Source organism: Ischnura elegans, chromosome 9 (genome assembly GCF_921293095.1).
Source record: "Ischnura elegans chromosome 9, ioIscEleg1.1, whole genome shotgun sequence".
NCBI lineage: Eukaryota > Metazoa > Arthropoda > Insecta > Odonata > Coenagrionidae > Ischnura > Ischnura elegans.
In genome coordinates this window covers 96113232-96133189 of record NC_060254.1, presented here as the reverse complement: position 1 = coordinate 96133189, position 19958 = coordinate 96113232, and the positions used below count along the sequence as shown (strand labels likewise).

Here is a 19958-nt window from a genome sequence, read left to right as displayed (position 1 = left end):
TTTTTGTGCCCATTAGATGGAAAACTGTGGTTGTCTTAAGAGATTTGAGTGGGAAAAGAGAGATGGATAGGAAGTGAAGAAGTATTTCAAGGGATGCACAGGGGAAATAACATATGGCCAATTAAAAAATGGTAAATAAAATAACAATAATGAAGGCACTACTCAAGTCAAATTTTGTGATAATTTTGGACTGAAGACTCGAGGAGAATTCTTTGAGTCAATACAGATGACAAAATTTTAAGTCTTAAAATGAGGGTGTTGAAGAATACCAACTCCATTTTGTTCAGGGATGCTGACTTACAAAACACATTTGGGGGGACCCAAACCAGGGATCTTGCCCTGAGAAATTTTATAAGTAGTGAGTTTTAAGTTTTTAAAGCATTTTAGAAGAGACATATGATCAACATCAGAACCCTGATAACTTGAATTTCGATATCTGGACACTTCGGGGAAAATCGACAAGCCTGACACATTTTTTCCTCACACCCACAACGAATTTTTGAGGGGCTCGGGCCCCCTCAGGCCTTGTGGAGTTGGCGCCACTGATTTTGTTTGTGGATAGTGACCATGGTGATAGGCTACAGGTTTCAATGAAATTATTAAATTGCAATGTAAAGTTAGGAAACCAGAAAAAAAGGACGACTTTGAAAGATGTGAAGTAACACAGTAATCCTACTAGAAAGTCAACTTGTATTTCTAGCTACCAATGTTTACATACCTTGTGTATATATATTTGTAATAGTAGTTGTCCCTCAATCATTGACTTGCACGCAAACAAAAGAAATAGGTATGTGTCATTATAAAAACAATGAATAAGGTATGTCGCCACCACAGAATCAAATTAGCACTCCCAGTAAAGACTGTGTACATAGGCTAATTTGTATGCAGACAAACTGATGTTTAATGAAGTTTATTTTCCTGGTGAGCAATGCATTTCATGAATCCAGGTACATGTATTCATGCAAAACAATGTAAATTAGTATTGAATGTGGAGAATGTTTTATCATATGTTAATCTGATTAAGATCTCCAACATGAAAGCGAAGCTCAATTCTAAGAACTGCAACACTATGCAAAATGTTTTCTATGTGGTGGAGGTAATGGTTGCTAACAACTAATTATATGCTAGGCTTCTATTATATGTAAAAGTAGTAGTCCAACTAAGAGGGGAAAGAAGCAAATTATCATACCAGTAAATATTTTCTTGACTGTTAATGGCTTATCCCCAGAAGGTGAATCTTTTCCTCCTTCTAAGCTGAATCCTAAACCAGCACCATCTTTTGTTAACACCAATGTCTCAGGTGGTCCTCTTGATTCTTCTTCTAATTTATTTTCAGCTGAAAATAGAGAAATTATTATTTTTAATTATAGAGGCAGAAAATCTTTTGAAACGAGAGTTAAGAATGGAGTTAGACATAATCTAATCCCTCCAAAGTGGGGGTGCCACCAAATAAATTAAATAAAGCAGGCATGACCAGATTTTCAATGACATTTGAAGAAATAAAGTAGGACATATGGACAAAAAGCCTGACAGCAAATTGACTCACCTTTTATTTGCAAAGAATGATAAAAAGACAAACAAAATTTACACACAGTGATACATTGTCTTCAGGATCTTAATTAAGATCTTAAAACTTGACTCACCGATCCTATAATGGGTTTGTCACACATATGTGTAATAGAAAATTGATAATTTCAGAGAGTCAAGGATATGGAATAATAATGGAAAAAGGAAAACGGCTACATCAAACAATCATTGCACTGTTAATGATGATAGTGGTTTAAAAAATAAGATAGAAATCTTTAAATGATTCTAAATGATGCACGCTTGGCTTTAATACTCTCCCATTTTTTTGGCTTTGCTAAACGTACAAAAGATGTGGGAAAAAATTACTTTCAGCTGTGCTCTCTAGAAGAAAGACTAAAGGCCTGGTTACACGATACATTAACACTTATGGGTTAATGTCTAAATGTATTAATGCCAAAATGCACTGAGTAACCACCCAACTTGTGCAAATGCATGCACAGAAAATAGGATCTGTTCTAATTTGGTTCATGCATTCGTACATGTTCTGTTCTGGTCCACCAAAATCATTCACGCAAATGTACATTAACTCGTACGTGTTAATGTACCATGTATCCAGGCATTTATAGCACTGCATTATCATCCTCTAAGACATTTATCTGTCCTGCATGAAAATTTCTTTGTGAGGTACACAATTTATTGACATTAAAATTCTGAAAGGAGATAATTTTCTCTTTACCTGTTTCTTCTACTATTTCACCATTCCCTTCACTAGGTTGCTCCAATATTCTTGGCGGTCGATTGGTTGAGCCAATGCTTCGTATTGTTGCGGCAGATAATGCAGCCATGCTTAATTCAGCAGCACCATTTGTTCCCTGGGGTGATGTTGGGTGGGACTGAGAGTTTTCAGGCCTTGACCTAGACACCACTAAGACAACTTCTGAGCGAGGAGCCTATGAGAAAAAAAAACACAGTTAACACAATTCTATTCCTTTAGAAAACTAAGGTGATAAAATATAGTTAAGAAAATTTTATAGGGGCCATTTTTGTGCATAAAAGAACAAAAAAAATACCGTGTTGTAAAAATGTCAAGGGTTTTTACTGACAGGGTGATGCCTTCACAGAAATAAAATTCTCTGACAATTTTATCTTGAAGAAAGAATGCATCTCTTGAAATCAAAAGGGAAAATCCATTTATATATTTTGAGCATCATTAGCAGAAATTAAATTACACATAGCTGTTAATGGAATTTAAAAGGCAGAATTGAAATTGAGTGAGAATTCTCACACTCATTTTTCAAGTAACTGGTAAAAAATTGATACTTAAATGCAAAATTGCAAAGGGCATTTATTTGGTAAATATTTATGAAAAATGAACTCAAAATAAATTATTATTACAGATAAACTTGCAGGCTTGATTGTTATTGTAATTAAATAATAATAACAATAATATGATAATCCGTTCACAATTTCTTTTATTATAATTTAAAATAATATTTTCCTCAAAAAAATTAAAATTTTTTAAAATGAAATTTTATTTAATATGGAATAAATGGAAGGAAATAACTATAACTAACGGGGAATTAAGCGATTGAAAACGACGAAAATCGGGAAAATGTCGAGGTAACAAAATTTACTTCGAGAGCAAACGGGAAGTGTGTAAAAAATGTTAGCTATCGGTACCTCTCTCTCACAATGACTACAATTTTATCGCATAATCTAGTTAAGAATATTGAAGTACGTCAACCGTAATTGTGTAAATGGTAAGAGTTTCGATGCGTAACGGCTCGTAGTTCACCTGTATCAGGCAAGAAACGTTGCAAACTATGGCAACTAAAAATACCGCGGAGTACTGGGTTCGCGTGAAGCAAAAACGTGATTTCCCGAGCTTATGACCACACAAGAGATTAAGTGGCGTCGGCGATAAGATGGCTTCCCATTCTTCGCGGGATTAATAACAAACACGTTTAAGAGTAATCCGACCAGGAAGGGGCGACCTTCACCCAGTGGCTACTGCTAGCCTTCGAAAGGAGAAAAAAAAAACCTCGGAACACCCTCACCTTCACGCTCATCCGCGTTGCAAAAGGCTAGTACCACACACACACAAGCAAAGAGAGCAAAAAAATATGGACACATTCACTTATGGGACTGCCGCCCCCTGGTCAAATGGCTTACTGACTTCCTCCTCGTACACACTGGGGTTGGAAGAGATGGAAGGGGAGCTGGCCGGGAAGCCTTTAGCGCGGCGGAAAACACACGCCTGGAAGGATATAAGAGGGGGAATGACGGAATAAGAGGCATCTGTTTACACCATGACAAAGCTTGCGTCAATTTTTAATCACTACGCTAATCGTTGCGTGGAGAGAACTCCTTTGTCCGACTACGAAAACACTTGCCTCAACTTTCTTTCTCCTAGGTTTTCTCCATCCCGGTTCAAATTTTGCAACAAAACGAAGACTTTTACATGATTTTTCCTTAAGGCTGTTCTCTATACCCCCGTAAAAAGCAGCGGGATGTTGACGCGGCCAATTGTGAATTTACTGTTAACATTATAGTGCTCATTTTTAAATTTTCGATAGAAAATAAATGCACAGAGAAGGCGACTTGAACAATTTCCTTGTTTGAATCTTGGTAAATTGGTAATGTTAATAATAATTAGCTTTGAGACGACGTAAAAAGAATCTGATTTTCTCCTCCTTTTTCTTCCATTTTCTCCTCCAATTTTTTGTAGTAAGTTAGTTACTACTAAGCTGGGGAATATTTGTTCTTTTAACACGTTTCATCACGGAAGAAGCACTTAACTACGACATGTTGAAATATAAGAAAAACATCTGCAGGCAAATTTTTCCAAAATTATTCTAGTCAGTTGCATTATTTAAGGATCGAAATTACAAGTTAAATCAAGTGCCAAATAGCACAGTTTATTTCCGGAAGTAGGTATTCTCAAGAAAAAAAATCTGGCACATTTATCTACACTCATTTCATACACATTGAAGTAAGAATTAGTTTATTTAAGCGCTTGAATTCCCACCCCATACATAACTTAAAGAATGAACCCGAGATAAAAATTGACATATACGTTATCTTTGCTTTACCTCGTTCATCCCGTTCCTACGACCGCACACAAACCGTAAACTATGGCAACGAACACAATTTCAATCGAGACGGTAAGAATACTACAGGAGAGCTATATTACTTCACCACTGTCCATGAACTTCAATCTGGCACGATTTTGGTCAGAAACTGATGCCGGGGGGGAAACTAGATAAGTTACGTTAATCCTGCCGATGCTGTATTTGATTCGCATGTTCCATGAGCAATGCAGTTATGAGGCTTCTTCTTCGTAAAGCCACTAAACAACCCCACCTTCCGAATTCTCCGCATACCGAACCGATTCGCATTCCTGCGGAACTCGCGTTACAGAACCGCCCCCCACCTCTCCTTCCATTAGCCGAGCGACAGTTTGTGAACAGCTGCGTGGCGGGTGAAGAGGCAACGGAAGCCATAGCTTTGATGGGCTGGCCCCCGGGACATACCTTGAGGATGGAGATTGCTTCTCGGTGCGTTGCACCTTTAGTACTTTTGCCGTTGATGGAGAGTATGCGATCTCCACGCTGAACTCGTCCGTCCCTTTCCGCTGGACTTCCGGCCAACACCTTGTGGACCTGCGGGAAAAAAAAACGGAAATTTAGCAAAATATTTCAACTTTAACGCACAAGCTACTCCTTCCATTAGGAGTTTTATCCTTGAAAGTAAACTCGAGAATTTCATGCACGCGATAATGCGAATAATACTTTTTCAATGCACTTATTTCAAATTTATTTTCCGTCCGCAAGGAAAAATTTCCCATCAATTTCATTCAAAATCAATATTAGTTAGATTTTTAAATTATTTGTGACATTTTCCGTCCGCAAGGAAAAAATTCCCATCAATTTCATTCAAAATCAATATTAGTTAGATTTTTAAATTATTTGTAACATATTCGTAACAAATGCAAGATGTTTTATTATTATTTCCGATATTATTTTAAATTTTATGACGGAGATATGCATTAAGTTACTAATAATAAATTAATATAAGCTAATCAGACTTAAGTATATCGAAATAGAAAAAGATGATTTCAAACGAAAGACGCTGCATCTCTCCATTATCAAAAATTTGGAGTACTTAATTGCAATCCTATACGACGCATGGGTTAAGCGATATCATAAAAACGACACATAAATATAAATTATAGACTAATTAATAAAGCAAAATTATGAACCTTAAGAAATGTAGATTTAATAAGGAATCGTCAGACATTTAATATGGAATTACTCGATATCGAAACAATTTCGGCAAGCTAATGCATTTATCTCCTGGAGCATTATTACGCCGAGGGAAACCAGGAGTAATGTACATAGGCGGACTCAGAGCACGTCGGCCTTTTGTTCATCAAAAGGCTTTCTATTCATCGGAAATGAAAAGGAGTGACTCACCGTGATCTCCTTGGCCTCGTAATCAGCGCCACCGGCCAACGTGATGCCCACGCTGCTGCCCGCCATCTCGCGGTGCAGCACCACCACTTCCACTTCGTGCACCAAAGGCGTCCCGCTGCCATTGGAAGACGCCTCATCCAGCGACTGGTTTGCCTCCTCGATCAGTTGCTGCAGCTCCTGAGGAAGGGATAGGTACCAATGAGAGATCAAAAAGATACAGTAGTGGACACCTCCGTTTATGTTGTTATCATCGTATTTAAAAGTCTAAAAAAATCAAGCCATTGAAGAAATACTTAATCGCAATCATATAAGATGCACGAGCTAATGGGATGGTATAAAAACTACACATATTTCGCCAAAGTTTGACTCATTCTCTGAAGAATTTATTTCACTTACATATAGCTATGTCTCTAGGAAATAGGAAAACTGAATTGAAATAAACATTTCCTTTTGTTAGTGTTTTACTTCTGAACTTACCTCTAGGAAATGAAATCAACGGTTAGTGAGTTCAATTTGTGGAAAGGTGACATGATAGATTGAAAAGTAAACTTTGTGTATTCCACGCAGCATTTATAAAAAAAACACTCTTGATAATCACCTGAAAAGATCCAAACCGTTTGAATTTTTAGAAATAAATACTGTGTGGAATACCAAAAAGTTTACGTTATAATATATAATTACATCTGGGCTACTTAAAAAGAATTTCATTGCTTTGAAATATATATTTTCTATTTTTTCAACGGACTTAGGGCTTATTTAATCATTCTACGGTCATAGTGTCATAGTTTTGACGTACCTGTGGCGAGATTAGGCTGGTTGAGGACGCGAGGGAGGTGATGCTTCCGAACTGGTCGCGGTGGTTGGACGCCAAGTTGTTGACCGACCCGTGGTGCGCTGGGGCCGGCATATAGCTCTCCTCACTGGTCGTCGAGTCCAGCGAGGAAACGCGGGTGTGAACCGCCGTTCCCGGTCCGGCTGTCGTCATGCTCGACACTTTGGACCTCGACGTCGTCGAACTCCTACCATTCGCCACCGGCAGTTCAGTCTTCTCGAATGCCTTTCGGATGTCGTTGACGCTCACGGAGCGCCGGTTATTGGTCCTCTGCGCGCCCAAGGTAGGCGCGACAGTGGTTGTCGGCGAAAGCAAGGCCGAACTCCTCGGTTCCGGCGTGGATTCCTGCCTGTTCATCTTCAACCTTCCCTCCGAGGGAGAAAAACTGTCTTTTCCTAAGCTGAGGGTCTTTTCACTGCAATCGCTGAAGGACAGGGGTCTACTGGGATTAGTCTTCTTCTCTCTTAACCTGACAGCATCCGACTTAAGAACATCGCCGTTGGTCTGAGCAGAGGATGTGAGTGAAGTTGTTTCCATAGAGGAGAGGACCGTGTAAGACTCATCCAACTTGAGGCGAGATCCTTCCGGAGTGGAGGACACGTGTCTGTCTTCGTGGCTTTCGGACGCGGACTTTTTTGAGGTCTTTCTCGTGAGTCCGTTGGCAACTGTGGTGCTTGTGGTAATGGTTGAAGATGCCGCCACGGGATTGGTCGGCGAAGGCAGCGTGGATGCGTCATTCGATATGATCTGCCACTTTTCTGCTATCGAACGGAAAGCATTTCCTGAGTCCTGCTTTTCGGAATACGACCTGCTCCTCGATTTGTCCCCGTCCGAGCCCACCTTCCGGCTCAGGAAGTCGATTTCGTCCTCGAACGAGGGAGTTTTGTACGTGTGGGATTCCTGAACGTTCAACGTCTGCCTCACTTCCGTCTTCGGGGAGTACTTCTTTTCCAGTTCCATCCACCTGTCGATTCGAACCCCGGACGGCGACGTGAAAGAGTCGCGTTTCACCTCTTCCCCGGCGGAGACGTCGTCCACCGCGTGCACCTCGGCCTTTTTGTCCTCTTTGTGCGAGCCGCATACGCTCTCCGTGGTCGAGTACTCGGAAATGGGCGATGTCGCACGAGGCGAGGAAGACATGGAAGTGTAAGGCTCGGCCACCCTTCGCTGCACCGGCATCGCCGGCTCCACAAGCTCCACATTCCCGTTGACGAAAGGATACTCGATTATTTCGTCAACGTAGGCCACCTTGATGTCCATGTTCATGGCGGCTTCGATATCGTGCAGGTCGTTCACCTCCCTCGACGTCTGGTAATGCGTGATTCCGTTGGACCTAGCAAGGGGACTGGTCGGGTTCTGATTCGTAGTCGCTTTCGCAGCATCTTCAACATCAGCCTCTGTCCCGCTCCCATCCTCGTCGAACTTCCTCTTTATTAGCGGCGATCCAACCTTCACATCCCTGCCACTGCTGTACTTGGCTGAGGACAGCACGTTCTTCCTATTTATGGCTTCCACACTCTGCGCCTTCAGAACCCTTCGGTTGCTGCTGCTGTCACTTCCGCTACCTCCATGGCCACCATCTTGAGATCCAGAGGTCACTGTGGATGCGGTGGAGGCGGCGGATGACACGGAAGCCGTGGTCTCGGAAGATAAGGTACGTCTCAGGGGTCTCCTATCGGGGGACATAGTTCTCTCGGAAGCGCTACCAGCAGAACGCCTCGAAGAAGTCAGAGCTCTATTCCTCTCGTCAGAGTGGATCCTTTCTCTGGAAATGTGTTGCCTTGGAGCACTGGGACGATGACCACCGTCCGAAGTGTCTCCTGGGAGAGGAGACGAGGGAGGGGAAAAGCCGTGCGATATGCTGGAGCGGCTGGAGCTCACGGCAGAGTCGTTATCACTGTCCTCGGCTGATGCTCCCCTCGAGTTTGGCACGTGGAGCAAACCGCGGTGCGAAGACTTTCCGTTGTGCCCGTCCGCGTATGCGCTGGGCGTACCGTTGCTCTTGATTACAGGAACAACCTCGTCTTCCTTTGACGAGTCCGTGTGGCAGATTTGACCGAAGTCGAAGCTCGAATCCGAGCGGGGAGATGTGATGCTCTCCAGTGACTTGGGCTCTGGTCCCAGCGGTGAAGATGGCACTAATCCATACCCATTGGAAGAGCGAGGGGGCTTGGACGGAGGAATGATCTTCGAGGATTCTTGGCTGTGGTGCCTGAAATCGTCGCGACTGGAGTCGAGAGGCGAGGAAGTCAGGCCGTGGACGGAGAGGGACCTCCTCTTAAAGGCAGGCGAATACTTTGGAAGGTCGGGTAAAGGAGCTTGACTCTTCCACGGAGGTGACGTCAGAGTCACACCGTTACTAATAATGCTATTGTGGTTGCTATTGGCAGAGTTTTGCGTCTTCATAGAATGGCCGTTCATGCTCTCCGACCACCTCTTTTGCTGCTTGCTATCATATCTAGGCAATGTGGAGGTTTTGCAGTTGTTGCTTATGATTATGGCATCACGACTTTTTATCTCCGGCAGGTCAAAAAGTGACTGTTCACACCTGGCCACCTCTGCCTTCTCCGGTATGACAAGGCCGCGGAGTTTTGACACATTCTTCCTTCGTTGCTCGATCATGGCATTGAGAGTTGACTTATGAGCATCCTCCTTCCCGTTACTGTAGTTGTACCAATAGCTGTAATTGCCACCGATGGAATGCCTCTTGGGAGTGGCGACATCTACGAGGCTCTGAGACCTAGAGTGGAGCGTGCTAGACCTCGCAGTGGGGTAATTAGGGGAGCGCCACAATGCGGGCTCTGGCGAACTGGGCCTGTGTTCTAACAGCGATGCAGATGTTCTCTCTGCCGCCACAGGGGGCGGTCTAGGTATCGCTGTCGGCTTCCTTGGCAAGGTGGCGTAGGAGACTCCTCCACTGGAGTACGAAGAGGCCGAAGAAAGTGAAGAATCCGGCGAGCATGAATTGGAAGACGAAGTGAGGTCCATGGTACTCCTAGTGCGAGCAAAGTCCAAAGTTCTTGAACCGTCACCGTGCCCATCCGCGCTGTTGGAGACATCTCCGGAGCTGTTGTGGGCGGCGCTCTTGTAAAGCATGCCGGAAGAATGCATTCCTGGCGAAACTGCAGAGTGATGATCGCTGACGCGTCCCAGTCCGTCCACGCCCAGCATCGACTTGGACAAGTGGTGCCGTGCCAGTGGGTCATCCCAGTGCGGCACCTTGCGGCTCCTGTGCCCCGCGTCCTCTGACATCTCGTACTTCGCGGGGCTCCTGACGGCCGGCACGGGCGGCGTCGACGGAGCCACTGGACTGTTCCCTCCGGAGGAGCCCTCCTTTTGGAACATGGCTATCTTATCCCTCACGCTTTTCTCACTCTTCTCGTCCTTCATCCAGTGCCTCCTCTCCGGGTTGGCCCGGGTCGGCGGGAGGCGACTGGAGAAGCTGCCGGGGGACATGTCCTTGTGGTGGGGCGGGGGTTTCCGCGTGGGAGGCGCGGGAGGCAGGGACTTGGGCCTGGGGGGCGGGGCGAGCGCTTCCGTCGAGTCCTTCTGCGGGGGGCAGGAGGCGGGAAGTGGCGGGGGCGGCGAGTCCGGGGGCGAGTTCATGACGGACGAGTTCTCGGAAGCCTTGGTCAGCGAGAGGTCGGAGGTCATTGTGACGGACGCTGCGGTGCGTAGGGGCTCCTGGTAGTTGGGCGGGAACTCGTGGCCATCTGGAGGGAGTCGGGAGAAGCTCGGGGGGAGCGATGAGTCTTCGAGGGAGTGTGAGAATCCGTTGGTGGCGATGGAGGACGACTGCACGGACAGCAGCGAGTCCATATTCCCTAGTCCTGGGGAAGAGAAGAAAAGAAATAGGACAATTAGAAAAAATATACATGCGAAATGGGGCATAAAAATAGAGTTAAACGTATTATGCGATACCATGTGGAAATCGATAATCGATATCATGGTTAAGATGGAACAGTTGTTTTATTTCCACAGATTATACTTCTTAACCTACCTAGGTTTAGAAATATAATTCTAAATTCATCTTACACCTTGAAAATGACAGTGTATCTTGTCGCAATATAGGTCGGTTAAGAAACCAAATCAAAGGAAATAAAATACTTTTTATTTTTATTATGATATCGGCATAAAAATATAATAATGATATCGACATAATATATATTGAGCAAGTAAATAAAGTAATTACCTAGTAAATAAAGTAGTAAAGTATTTCAATGAAGTTTCACGGGAAATCTTCCATCCATAGTATGCATCAGATGCTAAATTTTACAACATAATAACGGAAAAAGCAGCTAATTAATTAAAGTTTCTGTATAGGTAAATAAATAATGAATCATAAAATGTGCGAAAAAATTCAAGGCGTGTCACTTATTGAAAGCTTTACCTTTCTTGTGCGCCTTTATTCGATACCATTCGTTGATGTTCAGTTTTACGACAGCGCTCAAATATAACTAGATTCTAGAAAACAAAACTTGTCATTAATTGTCCAGCAAATACGAAGCACGACAAATAGATATCTCAACAAAAAACTCAATTCATACACTCCGATCTATTCATCAAACATTAGCTACGACGTCTAAATCAGAAATTCACCATGTCTAGTTTTTAGGAAATAAGACTGATGTATGGCAGGTAATTCAACCAAGTTTATAAAAATGAATAGTTCCTATGACTAAGATTAAAAGTTCTTAAATAAAAATATGTACACGTTGATTAGGTGAAATACGATCAATAGAACAAATAAAATAAGCATTTATTCAACTATTATTTGAAATCGGATGTCATCAATGAAAAGAATTGAGCACAATCTAAGGAATAAAACTATCTCACAACAAGAGGAGAAACCTCATTAACGACGGTTTTGGTACAAATGTCAATTATAATGCAAGAATAGACACTTCGAAATGTTCCTCGACGAGATAAATAACGTAAAAAACCCTAGGTTGGGCAGAATGACAGAACACCAAAACACTCACAGTAAGTACTAAATTTTCGGTGGCGTATTACCACCTTCCTCAGAGTTAGATAGGAGTTAATATAAATAATGAAAAAAATTCAGCAGTTCTTGAACAACATGGATGTCTTTTTGAGAAATTTTCCTTTACTCATATAATGATTTTTAAAAGTCTTATCATTCGAAAGCAAATTCTCAGCTTCTGTAGCCAGGTTAAAGCATTATTGCTCCTCCAAATCAAGATAACAATGGTGCAATTTCCATGAAATTCACTTCTGAAAAGCGCATATGTTCACTTGAGAGGATTTGCTGGCAGATAAGCTTCGAATGAAGTAGATATCTAGTATCCCTGACATGAAAAAATAGCCGGCGACGGATAACTATGTGAAAAAACTGCTAGGTCACACCTTTCACCGTGACGCGATAGATAGAAATAGAAAACAAAAAATCGATCTGTATCATTAGAAGTCCTAAATGTATTTCCATCATCACGCCCCGAATAAGTTTAAATCGGTGGACATACAGATGAATGCTTCTCCTTGAAATATTTTTCTGGAGCTAATTGGCTCAAAACAAATGATATAAGAAACATGTTCACTAGAAGCATGCTGTGAGGGTTTTTATGCCTCCGAAGGGATGGCAATCATGTGTGATTTCCCTAAAATTAAGTTAAAAATTTAAATGTATACGAAATAAGGAGGCATTGAATAGGTACATATAATCAAAGTTTCTCGTTCAGGAGATAAATTGAGAAATTTTACCGCGGCACATCGTATGAAAACATAGAATTCCTAAAAAAAATAAAACGAATACCATAAAATTACGACGTATATACCTCACGCATTAAACCTCTTTGAAATGTGCGAAATCAATCGATAGCGAAGCTTCCGTAAACACGAAAAACAGTCTTATCATATCATATAATGCACCCATCAGCTCTTATCTAACCACTTAAAAGCACTCCAATTTTACAGGGTGGAAACTAAGATGACTCAATCTTTTCGAATATCTCCCTCATCCCTTTTCTACGTCATCAGGATGCCGAAGGGGAGCGAATTATTGAATTTATTATTTTTCGCAGAGATAACAAAGTGAGGACGTGATCGTGGTGTAAGGAAATATATACAGGCGGTCCTCGACTTTCGTACACTCGACTTTCGTACAATTCGCACTTTCGTACGTTCAAAATTGACACCAATTACTTGACTTTCGTACGCTAAACTCGGACTTTCGGACGTTGGTCTGTAATTTTTTAAAATTCCCGCGATGTTTATTGCGCATCCCAACATTCAATTGTTTCAAATGGCAATATATGCGAACAATACGAACGTATATAATGAAGGGAATTGTTGGTAGTTGACTCTAATCTAGGTGATTTATTTGGGAGAGAGACTGCCTGCTATAGGCTCCTTTATCAAGAGAAGAAGAAAGCCTTCATTGAAGATATTTTTCAAAAGAAGTTGACCAGACATCATCAAATAGCTTTCAATAAAACTAGTAAGATCTTCTTTCTAATTGTGCTTTTTCGTTTGAGTGCTGTTTAATTCATGTACACCTTCAGCAACGATATTGCACGAAATATCACCCGAATTCCGTTTGTCTTTTGTCTTTTTTGAATAACATGCGAAATATACGCGATCACGAATGTCACCTGCCAAATGTCGAATTTTGGTGTAAAAATTAAAAGGTATCCAGAGTGCGGGTTCAACAACTACATTTTGTTATGCTTCTTGATATGTCTTTTTATTTATAGTGGACGTAATAAGTGGAACGTCAGCTTAAACGCCAAGAGGAAGTTTTACTCGATAGCCAACGGAGTTCTTGTTTTTTAAACTTTTATTTGCATTTTCTGCGTATTTTCGAAAGAAATTAGATGATTTGAGAAGTTTTATTAACATATTATTAAAATTAAGTCAATTGAAATGAATTCCGTGAAAAAAAGGTTGTTGTACGTATATTCTGCTCTTTTGGAACGTAACCCCTAATTAGTATGGAAGTCAATGGTTCGACTTTCGTACATTCGACTTTCGTACAAGTTTTCGGGAACGCATTGTGTACGAAAGTCGGGGACCGCCTGTATCACATATATTTATCCGCAAGGCAAATTTTTTTCGAAAACACTAAAAATGAGAAATGTAGTTACTTTTTTTGAATTTCTAATTGATTATTTTTCAGACAGTAACAAGGTAACTTGTGACTGGGAAGATGGCGTAAAATAATCAATACGCTACACTTACGAAAGTTGCATACAAAAGTTTGGAAAATTTTCACGCTACTCAAGTCATCCCCTAAGTGTAAATCCACCTCTAATAGACATATAAACCATTGATGGCTACTTCCCTCACGGCGCTTACCTTTATATTTTCAATAATGAAAACTCGCACGCATGCTTTCAAGCATATCTTTGCGTCGACAAAAATCGTTAATGCCACCTCTGACGTCTCTCCACAATTATTCAATCTGCCGATATAATATCCAGGGACAAAAGATCAGATCTGTGGAGAGCTGATCTGAAGAAGGCGCACAATTAATGATGCGGATTGAAGAATTAACAGGAATTTGAATTTCTTGGTAGACAAGTTTGGCAAGCTAAAACAAACGTCCCATTTGTATCGCAGTATCACGATTAAAATCTCTGAAATTTTAAAATAATTGAGTGATATGGGTGAAGTGTTGATAAAAATGGCAGAGAGATATTAAAGTAAGATATTTCCGGCAAAAAATATGGACGAGACCAGCGATATCCTGAAAAATGCAACCCACATTACCATCGATGCCATGAAGTTTGCCAAAAGTGTTCAATTATAGGTAGGTGCTCTGGAGTCCACGTAAGTACTCGAGTACATATATAGCTATTCTAGTATCTATGTAGGTACTCGGGTACTCATTCATTCGCCAAGGAGCTCGAGAGGCCACAAGAATGGATAAGCCGCAGGATGGTGCGCACACCCGTACTGCATTATTGGAGGTAATCGAATAATCACGGACACAAGATTAGGCCTAATTTCAAAACGTATTCGCCGATTCGTTTAGTTTTCAATATCGCTAATACATTTATCCATTCGTCAATTATTTTTGTGTAAAATATTTGAACTTGAGATTGGCATTTCTCGTTACAACGCAGACACCTACAGCGCTCTCGTAGAGGTACTTCCCGACTTACGACTGGAAGCAGCTACGACCAATTTTTTCCCCATGTCCCCATGCGGGTATTCGTGGAAATATCACGAAAATGGCGCGAATATTTCGGCAACATGTTCATATCATGACGTCATTGTTTATAGAATCGTGCATAAAAAGTGCGCGAACTTCACAGAGGGAACCCACTTCAGTCGAAAAAGTAACTCTATAGGCTAGACTTCCATCTGCAGACGATTTTATAGCAGAATATGTCATTTCCGACCCACGTCCAATCCGAATTACGACCTAGTAATAGTAACGTACCCTGTTCGTTAGTCCTGTATTTACACCGAGGACACACCACGCCCCCGCGGCGAGGATAACTCGAAGTGCTCTGGTAGCTAGCCAGTAGCTACGACTGATCGCGCCTCGCTAACGAAGGGTCCGCCGCCGTCACGTCTCGGGGCCTCCGCCCTGTTCCGCACACCGTCGCCGATAAGATCCTCCGGCGGACATGAGGGAGAATTCATCGCCTGCGCGGGGAGAGTTATTGGCTTCGCGGGCGGAGTAAATCCCTCACGCGGTGCCATCGGGGGTGAGATCCACGGCGAGAGGAAGGGGCGGTAATGAGACAGGGGGGGAGTCGCAGAGCTGCGGACGCCACTCAGTGACGTCTGAAAGGTGGGAGATGCCCCACAGTCGAATGAGATCAATCGAAAATGGATTCTGCTACGGAATAAAAATTGCGATTTTACTCTTTTTTATATTAAAATTTAAAAACATGGAAACATTCAAATTCCGACGTCGCGCAGAAGGATATAATCAATGGAATATTGATACAATCAGAAGATGCAAGCGTTAAGGCTTTGAGTGTTTCCATATTGACATAAACATCTGCAATTTTCCACGATTATAAAATTTATTCCTACCAAGGTTTTGACGTTACTACGTTACCATAATCATCATCATAATGTTCCTTCCATACCTTTCTTCAATAATGTTAGTATAGGCCTGAAAGGAGCTCCTCTTTATTACAGTACCCCAACCAACTTAAAAATAAGTTAATAACTCCTAATGTTAAATAAAAAAATAAGTCAAGGTTAACCGCGCAGTTTTTAAAGAATCAATTTGAAATACGTTAGATGAGTCAACTGGCCGATCATAAAGGTTCCACCGGTCGTATTATGTGCCAATTAAATAATAAAAAACAGCCACAGGGGATAAACTTAAGAGGGAGAATGGTCTAAAAGTGGGTCCGGATTCATCTCTCTAGGTAATAAACGCGGCTAACTCACTCCCTTGGCTACAAGGGCAGTCCAAGAATTTCTCTAAATCACATTGACTCATTCATTCTTTAATTCTGAGAAAGCCTATGAAGAAAAGTTTTCCTTAACCGCCCTATTGGGTAGATTTAAGCTTTTAACGACCCCATTAGTGAATATTATCGTTCTTTTTTTCAGTTTCATTGGCCATGACTGATGAGACACAAGAAGGTTCATCTGAAAGAGCTTCGTCCAACTTTACTTCGCTGAACTTCGCGTAACTATGGAGCTGAAAAACTGATGGAGAGTATCTGCTTGATCACAACAACTTAAGGTGGCTTAACTCGACATAACTTTCCCATAAGTCGAGAAAATAAAACTCAAAATTTCTGTTAATATATATGAAGTAACAAATGGAGATGCCAATCAACAGCATGTAAACTTGTAAACAAAAAAAAAACATCCGAAATAAATGTAACCAATGATTAGCGGTCTGAGAAGTAATTGGTTGAATATTTCACTTATCAGCCTGGGTCATAAGAAATAATTAATGTCTGATGATTTCCCAGCGAAAATTTTAGTAAAAATATTTTGGGTTTCACAATTAGTTTCCTTCCAACGAACACGTTCATAGTCTTCAAGGGTCCAAGAATCCAAGTCTATTTTTTCCAGGAATCCGCTGGGACTTCTTGGGCAACTTAGATTCCTGGATCCCTGAAGACGGTCAGTATGTCGCTTAACGAAACGTTGGAAGGACAAATGGAATACCTCACCCGGTGTAAAACCCGAGAGATTACCACCAATGTAAGAAATAGAGTTGTAGCGAGTAAAGCTGTACTGAAAGGTTTATTGTATAAACTAGCTACGATGAAGTGATACTATATAAACGAACTACACAAGCTATTTTTAGGAACTGGAGCTAAATGTTACCCATCTTCAACTGAACTGTATTGACCTCCCGCGCTGTTTTCTTATGCCCAGTTGATTTTTAAATTTGAGGGTGATTAAACTAACCTTGAGACTAGTTTTATTCTTTCAATTACTTACACTTAAAATGACCTAGCGAAGTAATTTACACAGTATATGGAAGGATATTTAAGGGAAGTTTACCATGAGATGATTTCAGTGAAAATATTTAATAGCTACACTATACAATCGTAAATAAAACATTTAACAAAAGCTTACAAAAATAATCCAAGATTCTACGGTTAAAGGCCAAATTTATGGGATAAGGGCAGTTGCACATTCATTAAATATCGACTGAAAAAATAAAAAAACACGAAGTGATACTCTACAAGAAAATAAAAAGGTCAATCATAATTACTCCGAGCTGTATGTGCAAAAGTTGGGTTAAGGGCCGGGGCATATTCATTTAACATCGACCGAAACTCACGCAAAGTAAAGAAACATGAAATGAGACTTCACAAGAAAACAAAAAAGTCACTTATAATTACTCCGAGCAGTATTTAGGGATCGGAGCTCCCACGATGGTTCCATCACTCTGTTTACGCCTTTTACAGCTCTTTTTTTATATTTTACTCGAGACATCCTGTTCGGGGCGTTAACGCCGGAATTGGTCCATCCCCGAAGCCTCTCTCGAATCATGACCGGGATGGTGGGCGGGGTGAGGAGAAGGAAATGTTAAACGGCAGTTGTTCCCAAAGAGATGGACGCATTTTTTTCTCTGTTCGCGGCGAGGCCGTTTTTTACGATTACACGGCCATAAAGCAGTAACTCTCAAACTGACCTAAAGTGGGAAAGTCTTGAGAGAGAGGACGAGCTAGAGGAGGAGAGGAGGGGGTAAGGGTGGGAGGTATAAGGGGAGGAGATAGTGGGAGGTGGTGCAAAGAAAGGAGCAAAGCAGCTGCCTTGGCTGGAAGTGGAACGACTATGTACTCTCCGGGAACGGAGGATACGGGTCACACACACACACAAAGTCTCATTGTCATGCCGCCGCCTCTTAGACGCGCAAGCCGAGGAGAAGAGGTAAAAAGACTGGAATGGACACAGAAGGGCTGCTTTTATCCCTTCGCGTCTCAGTCTCACGTGCGAGGAATCCGATGACGTCGAACCGACTGAAGACATCACATTATAGGCCATATGGTTGGGATAAGGGCATGGGGATAATCATTAAACTTCGGCTGAAACTTCACGAAATAAAGAAACATGAAATGCCGAACTTACTGAAGAGATCACATTAGTGGCCAAATGGTTGGGATAAAGGCAGGGGCATATTAATTAAACATTTAAAACTCCACAAAGTAAAGAAAAATGAAATATGATACTCGTCAAGAACACAAATAAAGTCATTTGTAAATACTCCGAGCAGTATTTAGGGATCGGATCTCACATGTCTAGTAAATTTTTTACGTTATTTTATTTAGCTTGATTTGTGCCAATTATCAAGATTACTTGATTTCGAGGTCACTCAATGGCGAAAGGCAACGATCTAATACGATAATTTAAGAATTACCTCCAACGGAAGAGACGTCTAGCAGCCATAGACGAGTATAAACAAATGAGGATCGAATTTCCAATAGTACCGAAAACATTAATGCGGCGATTACCCCTAGATATCTCTTCAGTTGGAGATGGCTCGTAAATTGCTATATGAGTTTTTCGCACTTCGCCATCATTTCCAAATCAAGTTAACTTGAATATTTGAGTACATGGTCTACGTGGGATCGCATCTTTATGATCGAATGCGACTTTTATTTAACATGAGAGACAATTGTCAAATAACTGAGAAATCCAAAATTATTTTCAGTATACAAATTTGGTCATCATGTTGATAGATAAACGGATTGATCAATAGAAGTTTTCAGTTTTTCATCACATCCAGGAGGGCCGATCTAAGCCCAAGAAGAGAAATAGTAAAAATATAGTTGAGTTTGGCATGTTTTTCAACGTTCATCCGTTATTCAGGGAGAATAAGGGAAAAACAAGGATGTTAAAATGAGATAGATTAAAATAAGATTAGATAGCAATAGATTGAATTTCATTCAACCGAAAAGTTCTGGGAAGGTGGATCTGGATTTCAAATTTGGCCTTGAAATAAATGGAAGAAAGACAGTAACCTTAAAGTCAGTTTAAAACTTTTGCAAATAACGCAATACCAGAAGGTTTTCCACTTTGCTTCGATCGAAGCCATGAGAGTTTACCGTCGCACATTGATTCACTGACAGCCTTGAAAAAGGAATACAATTGACCATTAATCGACTTCATTAGCCGAATTACCAATACAATGAAGATTCCCGAAACACGAAATGCATTAGAATCCCTACAGTTCGAGGAAAGGTGTTTGTTATCGAGATCTCAGTGAAATGAGGAATGCTTCGCTTCATCCGAAGAATTACAATAGAGACCTTTTTTCGGGTGGTAACCACGAGCCATCAAGTTCTGTGAAAGGTGATCCTTCGGGAAAATAAATGTCATAAGCTAATCTAAGATTATAGGTCTCTCCAGGAAATGCTGATGATGAAATATTCTGGGTTTTCTAATATGTAAAGCCATCGATGTTGCTCTTGATCAATTGTTTCTATAGCGAAGCCTGTCATCATCAACAGAATCAAAGAGAGTTACATTCCAATAGGCAATTGAATAGTAAAACAAGAGTAGCCGATGAAAACCTTTAAGTTTTCCCTTAATATCCCGTCATATTCTCTCATATATTTGGAATTTAAATGGGAAAATTCAAATGTTTGAACATTCCTAGTTCTAGAGCTCTGTTTCCTAGAATTGACCTTTAAAATTTGGGCAAAATTATATATACTTTCAAGCTG

General features: G+C 41.2%; 1 protein-coding gene across 3 annotated transcripts in view; it reads right to left on the bottom strand.

Moving 5' to 3' along the window:
- The window catches only part of LOC124164863 (serine/arginine repetitive matrix protein 2-like), a 300271-nt gene that overhangs the window by 1755 nt on the left and 278558 nt on the right, over positions 1-19958 (bottom strand). For all 3 annotated transcript variants that reach the window (XM_046542072.1, XM_046542073.1, XM_046542075.1), the window contains 5 exons: positions 6799-10664; positions 6003-6179; positions 5061-5189; positions 2264-2477; positions 1190-1336 (listed from right to left, as the gene is read on the bottom strand). In XM_046542072.1, coding sequence (XP_046398028.1) covers positions 1190-1336; positions 2264-2477; positions 5061-5189; positions 6003-6179; positions 6799-10664 — 4533 coding nt within the window. The remainder of the gene's footprint in view (positions 1-1189; positions 1337-2263; positions 2478-5060; positions 5190-6002; positions 6180-6798; positions 10665-19958) is intronic.